The sequence below is a fragment of the Morus notabilis genome, unplaced genomic scaffold (assembly GCF_000414095.1).
Source record: "Morus notabilis unplaced genomic scaffold, ASM41409v2 Scaffold650, whole genome shotgun sequence".
In the NCBI taxonomy this organism is placed as follows: domain Eukaryota; kingdom Viridiplantae; phylum Streptophyta; class Magnoliopsida; order Rosales; family Moraceae; genus Morus; species Morus notabilis.
This window is the reverse complement of record NW_010358427.1, coordinates 147,865-158,861: the sequence shown is the minus strand read 5'-3', so window position 1 is coordinate 158,861 and position 10,997 is coordinate 147,865. Positions and strand designations below refer to the sequence as shown.

At 30.0% G+C, this 10,997-nt stretch overlaps 1 protein-coding gene across 1 annotated transcript; it reads right to left on the bottom strand.

Annotated features, from left to right (window-relative positions):
* Window positions 1-4,814: 4,814 nt before the first annotated feature.
* LOC21392420 (glutathione S-transferase) lies at window positions 4,815-6,523 on the bottom strand. Its single transcript, XM_010092495.2, has 3 exons — window positions 6,255-6,523; window positions 5,714-5,762; window positions 4,815-5,620 (listed from the first exon to the last, which is right to left on the bottom strand). Exons 1-3 carry the CDS (start codon window positions 6,402-6,404, stop codon window positions 5,148-5,150), a joined length of 672 nt encoding a protein of 223 aa, XP_010090797.1. The 5' UTR covers window positions 6,405-6,523; the 3' UTR covers window positions 4,815-5,147.
* Between the last annotated feature and the right edge of the window lie 4,474 nt (window positions 6,524-10,997).

Below are 10,997 nucleotides of genomic sequence, written 5' to 3'. Positions count from 1 at the left end.
CGCTCTCTTCTCCGACTGCCCCCCCTCGCCCGCCGGCGCCGCTCTTCTTCGACTGCCCCATGTAAAAATTCACGTTCATTTTTAATATATTTATTTAATATATTTAATAATAATATTTATTTAATTTATTTAATATTATTATTTATTCAATATATTATTAATTTAAATATTATTTCATGTTTTCAAAAATTAAACCACCAAACGCAGTTTCAGTTTTTTTTTAAAACTGAAATCAATCTCTGAATAAACTACCAAACGCATTTCAGAAATAATTCCAAAATGAAAATGAAAACGTTTTCATTTTCTATTTTCATACAGAAAACAAAATCATTTTAGAAACAATTCTAAACGCACCCTATATGTTCCATCAAATATTTGGAGAGTCACTTTACCAGGTGGGAATCGCGCCACATTCAACAAATTTATTTTTATTCTTAATATTTTTTAAAAAATAGTTGTATAATTTTAATATTTATAGTTTTATCTCACTCAATAACTAAAATATGTAATTATGTTTTTATTTAATAAAATGATAAATGATTAACTTTATGAATATTCTTTAACTAATGAAAAAAAGAGATAAATATCCTTTTAAATTACATGAGTTTTAATATTTATCCCTTAATTAATATATCTTAGTTGTTTTAAATTAATATAGTATTTAATTAAAATGATATTAATCAAGATAAAAATTAAGAATAATAGATAAGGTGATTTTACATTTATAAGAAATTTTGCTGGAAACAAAGTGTGAAATTCTGTGGCGGTATTTATCAAATGAAACACACCAAAAGACAAAAATACCATGTAAAATATATGTCTAAAAACCATAAATTTCGTCGGATTTGTATGTTATACATTAAAAATTACATATTATAATAAATTAAAAATTACGATCATAAACTAAGTTTCAAAACAAACGGAAGATTATTACACTGTACAGTGATTCCAAAGTCCCTTTCTTATACTTTTAAAATAGAAGATTATTGCACTACACACCATTCGTGGTCGGTGATTATAGTTCTAAGGAAGTGAGGTTAAACGTGCGTGGGCATTTTGATTACCCGCATAAATTGATTTTTTCTTCCTTGTACGATGAAAACGCCAAATTGATTTTTCTTCCCTTGCCCTTTTTTATTTTCACTATATTTTTCTTTTTCCTCTGACAAAGGCACTATTGCCTTTTTTCTTATATATAAAATTTTTGGGTGTGAAATTAATTTTAAAATGATTTTATTTTTTGTATAAAAATAAAAATAAAAACGTTTTTAATTTCAGGTAAAAATTATTTTTAAAAGTGTGTTTGATAATTTTATTAAGAGATTATTTTCAGTATAAAAAAATTAAAACTCCATTTAATTATGTATTTTTAAAAACATATAATAGTATTTTAAAAAATATATTAAATAATTTAACAGCTTATTATTTATCAATTATATAAATATCTAATAGTATTTTAACAACTTTTTTATACTTTTAAATTCTAACTTTTCAATATTTTAACTGCAGTTGAGAGAAAAGAAAAGAAAATAAAAATAAAAATAGTTAAAAATCATTTTTATTTTTTATCTTATTTTACGTAAAAAAGTCAAGACTGTTTTTATTAGGGGTGGTAATTCGTGTCACGTATCGTGTTCGTATCGTGTTTTGATCATTTTTTTAAAATTTACAGTCAACCCGAACACGACCCGTGACACGAAATTTTTTAAAAACCGCAACACGAACACGACATGACCACTTTACGAGTTGACACGACACGACCCAAAAATGACCCGTGACACGAAATTGACCCGTGAATCCGAAATTGACACGAAAATTATATACTTTTATTTAGTTTTTTACATATTAGAAATAACTTAAAATTCATAACACACTAATTACAATAACATCAATTGAAATTAAGCAAATAATAGTATAAGATTTTGAGTATAACTATTATGATATCACAAGTTCATAATAAAATTTAAAATATGTAATGAAAAATATATGTATTTTTTAGTTTTTTACGAGTTTCGTGTCGTGTTCGGGTTAGGCGGGTCCAACCCAAAATTAACCCGTATTTTTCGTGTTAATTTCATGTCGACCCAATTCTGACCCGAACATCTTTTTTCTCAACTCTAAACTGTAAAATTTATATCATTTTTGAGTCATATCATTGTGTCGTCGTATCGTGACCTATATTATCGATCCTAATTTTTATTTCTATTTTTTGTAATCGGCTGCTTTAAATATGTTTTTTTTTTATTTTTATTTTTTTCTCGATAAATGTGAAAAAGGGCAAAAAAAGGCATTCCAAACAACCACTTTCGTTTTCATAATTTCTCTTCTCAAATTTTGCGTCCAAGTTAGAGCAGTGAGTGTGGACCGGATCCTTTTTAGAAGAGAGAATGTATGATGTCACCTCTATCATCTGTTTGACCAGTAAAATGTGGACACATCAATCAAAAGACAGACACGCATAATGCTGTCACGTAATCACATCAAAAGCATTTATCACTTTATTTCTCACTCGTTTAACGCATTACACTCCATTAATATAATATATTATTATTAAAATAAAAATAAGATAATAAAAATTACATGTTAAGCAGTAACTAGGGATAAAAAAATAAAAAAAGTAGTGATGTTAGTATTTTTTAAAAGTATTTAAAGTTGTTAAGCATATTCTTATTTTTTCTTTTCCAAATTCAACTAGCGAACAAATTATGGAAACTAACTTTCCTACTAGGTGATATTGAATTATTGAAGCAAGATAGTGCAATTAGCTGTCATAATCAATCAATTTATAGTATAATAATGTTGCCGTAGAAATTGCTTAGCAAAAGTACTAAGTTCAGTGCTTCAACGAATTTAACCGGTGAAGATTTAGTTTATAAATTTAGAATCATGATTCATAATTATTCTCAATTTACATATATTTTTTGTGAGATAAAACATTGTAACGAGCCACGAACTATGATCCGAATCATGACACGAATCCACCAACCAAACGCAAACAATTCAGAACCATACTATCTCTGCATGTATGTGACATCTGTTGGAGAATTTGAGTGTAAATGATGAAAATAATGCAAAAAATAAGAGTTTGAGACGTATATATATACTTTCTTTTAAAATTTTATTTGCACTCACTTCTTAAAGTTTGTTAATGAGTTTCTATTGCAAATTACCCTCAAGATACAACAAAACCTTAAACACAATATCTAATAATAATATTGTGTTTCAGAATATGGATAAAGTCTGTAACTTTTTTAGATAATTAAAAAAAATAGATGTGTCATTTCATAAATGAACACATCATCTTCAAATATCACAACAATTCACATAAAGGTACATTTTTAATGTAAATGTATCTTTTCATGGATTAATACATCTATTATAACAGTTATATCTATTGCTAATAGATGTTCAAATATGTGTGAAAACATATCACCAATGGATATAATGGTTCGAAATGTTTCAGATAACAAATCACACACAGAACAAGTTTTTTCTACATAAAACCCGCTGCAGCGAATGTTTTATCCGATGCAGTGAGTTTGGCAGCAAAACTGCTACAGTGGAGGCTAGTGCTGGAACTTTGGACGGGCCGCCCGCGACCGCCCGAAAAGCCCGAGGATTTGCCCGAGCCCGAACCCGACCCGCCCGAGATTTTCGGGCCGCCCGCCCAAGCCTGAATTTCACCTTGAACGGGCCGCGGACTTGTATTCTTTATATATATATTAGTATTACAATTTATATATATATATATATTATATTTATATATATATTACAATTTGAAATGAACACACGAACTCGGGTTTTCGGGCATAATTCGGGTAAAAATTCAAAAAATAGCCGTTTTTGGGTTTTCGGGCAATTCAGGCAACTCGGGTTTTCGGGCAAAATTTAAAAAACTAGCCGTTTCGGGTATTCGGGCACCTCGGGCGGGTCGGGCAATTCGGACAGGCGGGAAAAATTCGGGCTTCGGGTCGGGCAATTCGGGCACACCCAATTTTCGGGTCGGGCAGTTCGGGCTTGGTCGGAAAAGTTCAAAAAAATCCCGGCGGACGGCGGTATACGGTGGTTAGAACTTAGACGGCGGCGGACAAGGGTGGACATGTCAAATTCGGGCTGCCCGAGTCCGAACCCGAATTTCTTGCTTGGGCGGGCAGGAATTGGGCTGGCCCGCCCGAGCCTAAAAAAATTCAGGCTTCGAGCGGCCCGCCGACCCGAAGTTCCAGCAGAGGTACTGCTAAATGGGCGATGCAACGGGTTTGGCAGCGTAAACAACACTAAATAGTGTTGTTTTATCCGTCGCAACACAATAAACATGCGCTGCAGTAGGTTTTTTCTTTTTTAAATTATTAATACGTGTATTTTAACGGTCTAAAAAATATATGATCTAAATTGAGAAACATATTAGAGAAATTCTCTAACAAGATTCCCACGTCGACTGCACTGAATTTGACTAATTATATAAACTCGTAATGCGTTTTGGTCCTTTTTCATTTAATAAGGGATTAAATTCACGCGTTTTCAAATCAAATCCTCACTCTACTACATTTTCATGTCGTATGACAGTGATCATCCACTTTTTAGCATTCTCTTTTGGTTGAAATAAAATAATGAGCATTAATAGCATTTAGTACCATTACTTATAGTTGGTGAGTCTCGCACCAGTGTTTAGTACCGCCGCATATTTAATGTAAATAATAATAGGGCATACCAATACTAATTAGTGGCGTCAACAACCAATAATACGGCTCTTTTAATTCTTTTCAATCTTTCCTCACTGCACAAAATACATTAATCAATGCCATAAAAAAAATGCATTAGTCAATAATTTAAGGATCCTTGTCCAAATTTCTTATATGCATGGAAATAAAACATCACAACACCACGACGACAACATAAAATAAAAAACGACACAAACCGGAAACGCCGCACACAAATACATAGAAAAGAGCGTCAAGCCGTCCACACAAATGAAAAACACGACTCATCTGAATATTTAGAAAATACTTAGGTGCACCGGTGATAAACACCATTACTGATATAAAATGGGTTTACTAATGTAAAATGGTTTCATCTATGAATCTCATATTTAATTCTCATTTTTTATTAATTGATTTTTGTTTAGCATCACCGGTGGATTTATATCTAAACTACTCTTTCTTTGATGACTTGAAAGCCTGGTTTCTGAGTTCAACAACCTTGGTCCAAGATGGCCTTGAAGTGATGTCATCCACCCAAGCGTTGACACGTGGACGGGACTCAAACAGCTTCTTGGCACTGGAGCCCAACAAGTACTGGATAGTTGGGAGGTGGTGAAGATCGGCCAAAGTGAAGGAATCACCGCCCAAGTATCTGGACTGTGAAAGCCTTTCCTCGTACACATCAAGAACTTTCTCGAACTTGGGTTCATATTCCGCTACCACTGAATGGTCCGTTTCCAGGCCCAGAATCACGGGCTTCACGGTGAGCTCGTAGTTCAGTTTCTGGGCATTTGGGTCGAAATGGTGGGCCTCAACTTCGATCCATAGATTCGCAACGGCCTGCTTCTTTGGGTCCGAGAATTCCAGCGATGTTCCCTTGTCGGCGTATTGTTGGGATATGTATCTCGTGATTGCCCTTGATTCTGTATTTATTTTTTAATAAAATTATTAAGTGGCGAAAGTATAACTTAAAAAACAAACAAAATTAGAAGTGGAGGAGATTTTTAATTTCTTACCAAATAGCTTTAGATCTCCATCCTCAAAAGCTGGTACTTGACCAAACGGCTGTATAAAGAAAAAAACAACATATTGAAATTAATAAATATATATAAATGTACTTTTAATGACAACGTGTGTAAAAACCACTTGTATTATAAGATCTCATTTATTTTATCAATTTAAATTTAAAATTTGAGTTTTATTACAGTAAAAAAACTCGTTAAAACATTCACAGTTAATTTTTTTATTACAGTAAAAAATTCTCACATAAAATTATATCTCAACTCAAATTAAAAATTTAAATCAAAAAACTAAACAAACCTGAGAAAAATATCCTAGTAATATAGTATTTTTAATATTATGTCCATTTTTTTAATTTTTTTTATCCAATTTTAATCTTAGATCTATGTTTAAAAAACACCAAAAAATAACATTCTAGCAAAAGCACCCCCAAAAATAAAAGAACAGTCTTGCAAACAAGAGAAATGTAAGATTACTACGAACTAAATTTAATTTATTTAAACGAAGATCTAAAAGTTTAAAACATAGCGTCCTTACGTTGCGAGAAATGTAAGATTCCTTTTTGTGCTCGCCGGTGATCATGTCGACGTGAACAAGCTCATAATCAAGGCCCTTTTCGTGGAGGGTAGCCAAGACGCGCGCTGCAGCGGTGGAGTATGCGGCTCCGTAGACTTTAATGGCGGCCATAATGTTTGGGTTGCAGAATTTTGGTTGGAAAGTAAAACTGAATAAATTAGCGATGGAGAAAGGAAATGTCTTTTTTTTTTTTTTCTTAATGTATTGAATGTGATAGGCTTAGAAGGTCTGGTATTTATAATACTGCTACCTGATTTGGGAAACTGTTAGAAGGCCAATGGGAAAACGTGTTATTGATTTTTTTCAGTTTTTTTTTTTTTTTTTTTTTTTTTTTTTTTTTTTTTTTTTTTTGGGGACAGTGGTGTGTGGTCCGTCGAATTTAATGGGAACATTCATGGAGACCTGATTACGTATTCGCTGACTCTAAAAATATCGTTTGGAAAGAAAAATTATTTTGGTTCATAATTTATGTGAGGTTTGGATGGGTCTTTGTCAGAATTCCTCAAAAAGGAAGGAAATAAATTAGGGAAAAAAAAAAGGTCATTTTCACAAAAGAAAGAAAAAAGATAAGATCCAAGTCACGGGTTCCTCGGATTCACACACGTCGTAGAGGATTGTTAGCAATGGGGCCAATTAAACCTTGATTTTTTTATGTTTCATGATTCTTCTCGTCACAAAATTAAAATAAAAAATAAAACGTTAGAGAATAATAATATCCTAAATCTTTAGATTTTTAAATCAACTTTTATTGATTATCTCTCCACTATTTAATTATAACAAGAAAAAACTTCTTAATAAATAATCTTCAAAGAAGAAGTATCTCAGTAAAACCTTTTTACTAATAAGGCCATAGTTAGATTTAGTTAAAATTATATTAAATTAAAATTTTAAAAATTAAATAATTAAATAATTTTTAATACAGTATGAATTTAAGTAATTTATTTTTTTGACACTCCAAAAATAAAACCAATTACTTCTAAAATACACAGCGAAATATGCACATTAAAAAGAGTTGTAAAGCGTGCGCATATATATTTGTTTATACATCTGAAGCAAATTCTCTAGCCAACGACTCTATTTAAAGGTTTGTCTCATTGTTTGGTAGATTGAATTTTGACACACGTTCATCGTGTGTGTGTGTATTTTTTTTTTTTTTTGGGGGGGCTAATACAATAAATTATCATTTAAAAGGAAAAAAAAAAAAAAACTGTCTGCAGATTTCTTTGTTTGCCCCCCCTTTTTTTTATTTTTTATTTTTTTGCTGCTTTGTCTATAGTCTTGTAGATTAACCTCACATGGCATGTCTCGACTTTATTTATGTCCGTTCTTGTTCAATGTGATTATGTGACTGCAACAAATCTAATCGTTCTATGAACTTTATATCCTTTATAAAAGGGAGTGCCACTCCCATCCACTTTTCTTTTCCACTTGTTTCTATTTTATAAATTCATTTATTTTAGAGACTATCTATAATTCTCTCATTTTTAATTGTTAAATTTGTATAAAAAATTATTTATTTTACATATTTTTTTTATTTTAATATGATTTTAATTAGATTTAACAGTTAAAAATTAACTCTACCTATAGAAAGACCTTATCGAAAAAAAAATCTGATAAAGTCCCTTTCCTTTAAACGAAAGAGGATTAACAATTCTCTTTCAAAATTCTTTAGTAAAGAAAAATTCTATAAAAAGCATAATTATAATGATATTTAACAATTTAAAGCAAGTACTTTGGTATGATTTCCTTTATAAAAAAAAAAAAAAAATATCACACTTTTTCTCTCTTTTGATATATATGTCCCCCTTCTTCCTCTTTCTCTCTCATGCACACAAAAAAAAAAAAAAAAAACATTCCTCTCTTTAAAAAAATTATCTTTTTGGTGGAGAAGGCTTTTTTAATCCACTAGTAAAAAATAGTCTTTATTAACTGTCAAATTTGTGTATATTTGCATACAAAACAAAACTGCTTTTGCTGTAGATAATAACACCTTTGAAAAACTAATTTAAGGGCCAAAACAAAGTTTCCATCAATGGAGCAAAATAGTATTATCTACCGTAAATGTATCCAGCAAAAAATATATATACATCATTTTGGTACCGTGTTATATCAAAATATATGTTTGATAACCTATGTTTTTTATAATTTCATACAGGTACCTCAACATTTTAAAAAATAATTTTTTGGTATCCTAGGGCAGTTTTTTAGGACATGAAATCTCATTTATATCATTTACTTAATTTATTCAGATTTTTTAAAAAACATATTAATAATATTTTACAAAATCTTAAAATAAAAAATTAACAATCTCAATTTTTAATATATTTAAAGTATTTTTTTAAATTATATCTAAAAAACGTTAGTTCTTGATTAATTAATAATAAGGGTAAATTTGACATTTTAAATCCTAAAAAACTATCTTAAAGTATCAAAAAAAAAAACTATTTTATAAAACCTCGAGCTACCTAAAATTATAAAAACCACATAATACTAAATGTATATTTTGATACAACACACAATATCAAAATGATTTTTATTAAAAAAAAAAAAAAAAAAAAAAAGCTCTCTCCACATCAAGTTTGAGTATCCACTGGAGGCTGGGCAGTCTGTATGTGCATGGGCTTACTTTCTCAGTTAACTGCATCTTGCAATTGGGTGAGACAGATATGATAAATTAAAAGAGAAGAGTTCAGCTAGTTGGATTTTACTACAGTACGGCGAATCCTGTTTTTTATTTTTATTTTTGTTAAAGGGATGTAAACCGTGATTTTGACAAAAAAAAAAAAAAAAAAAAAAGAAAAGGTAAGGCTGTGCTGAAAGGGTGGTGGTGTGTCAAAATATATGAGTCGTTTCCTTTGCTTAATATCAGTTCCGTCTTTGTTTCCAAAATGATGTCGGGTTTAGCGCTGGTGTCATTTTTTGGTTCATTGTCGTTTTCTTATTGTCGTGTTTATATTTATTTTAGTTGACGAATAGTCGTCTGTTATATTCATGTCATTTTACGGGTTACAGTCATTCTTCTTGTTGTTCTCGTTTATTCTTGTAACTAGTATGGTATTGTACCTACCGCATTTTGTTAGTTTTTTATTTTTTTTTAAGAAAGAAAATCTTTCAGGTAAAGAACTTTAATGAAGAGAAAAATAGAGAAAATAATAAATTAATGAGAAAATTTTAGAAATTACAATTGTTTTTCTGAAAAACTAGAAGTTGAGGTAATGAAATATCAAAACATGAAAAATGAAGAAATTTAACAAAAGAATATTTAGTCAAAAAAATATTTATTAGAAGCATATTGTCAAATATATTATTTTAGAGGATGGAGTGAAAAAATATTTAATTTGAGACATATTTGAAAAAAAAAAGAATTTTAATAGGCAAATTCGAGTCAAAATTTTCATTATAAGAAAGCATACCAAATACAAGATTTCTTTTTTTTTTTCAAAAAAAAAAAAAAAAAAAAAAACCTAAAAGCTAAGCAGCCAACAAGTAAGGTGAAATGGAAAAACTATTCAAGCTATTCTCCCTTCTTATAGGTAAACAAAGGAAAAAAAAAGTAGAAGTGTTGAGTGTGAGAAAATAAATGAGGCATGTGAATTAAATTTGTACCAATAGAATTGAAATAAGTGGAAAGAGAGTACAAGTTAACCATTAGATTAGGTTCAATCAAAGATTGAAGTAAAAAAGTCATCATTCAGTTTACAGTCGATTCTCGTGTTACTGTTGTTTGCCGTTTTTCAAGTTGATGTCGTATTTAGGTTACTGTGTTTTCTTATAGTGTGTAGTTGTTAATTTAATGTTGTTTTCCAAATGAAATCGGTTTATGAAGAATGGTCGCTTGATATATTTATGTCATTTCACGTTTTTTTTTCTTTTTTTTCGTTTTTTCTTGTTCCATAAAATGGCGTTGAATTGGGAGTTTACGTGTGCTACTGTCTTTTCTTTTGTTGATCTTGTCTTTTAGGTTACTATCATTTCTTTTATTGATTAACGATGTCCATTTGATAAAATTGTTTCACTCGCAACTTTGTTGTTGTTTCCAAAAGATGTCATTTTAGACGTTATTTTAGTTTCTTGTATTGATGTCGTTTTTTGGTTTATTGTCGTTAACAACGTTGGTTAAATTGTTGCCGTTTGCTATTCGTTGATTATATTGATATCATTTACCATCCTTCTTTATACTGATGTTGCTCATCAATATAACCAGCGATAGTAAATTCAATTAAAAATGATGTCGTTTTTTGATGATATATTCGCTTTTATATTGAAGGGCTTAATGATAGTAATCAGAACTAAAATCAGTAGTTTTAAACAAACTAAAAAAAAATCAATTAAAAACATGGTGATACGGATTTTTTAATCATCAAATCATATACATAAATATACAAGTATGATAGAATCTAATAAAAATGTAAGGACACATAAATCTCATTTCTAAGCCATATAATTCCCCTTTTAATACGAAATACCTAGGGCTTGTTCTTTTGAGTGAAAAATTTAAAAAAATACAACTCGAGTTACAATTTTATTCGAGTTCATGTTCTTTTAAGTTTAAACTTGAGTTTAAACTCGAGTTCAAACTCGAGTTTAGGACTAAAACTCGAGTTCAAGTTTCCCCTTCAACTTGAGTTCAGAAACTCGAACTCAAATTAATGAACAGTATTTTTTCTATTCTTAAAAATGCTATAACTTTTTCGTTTTAATTCT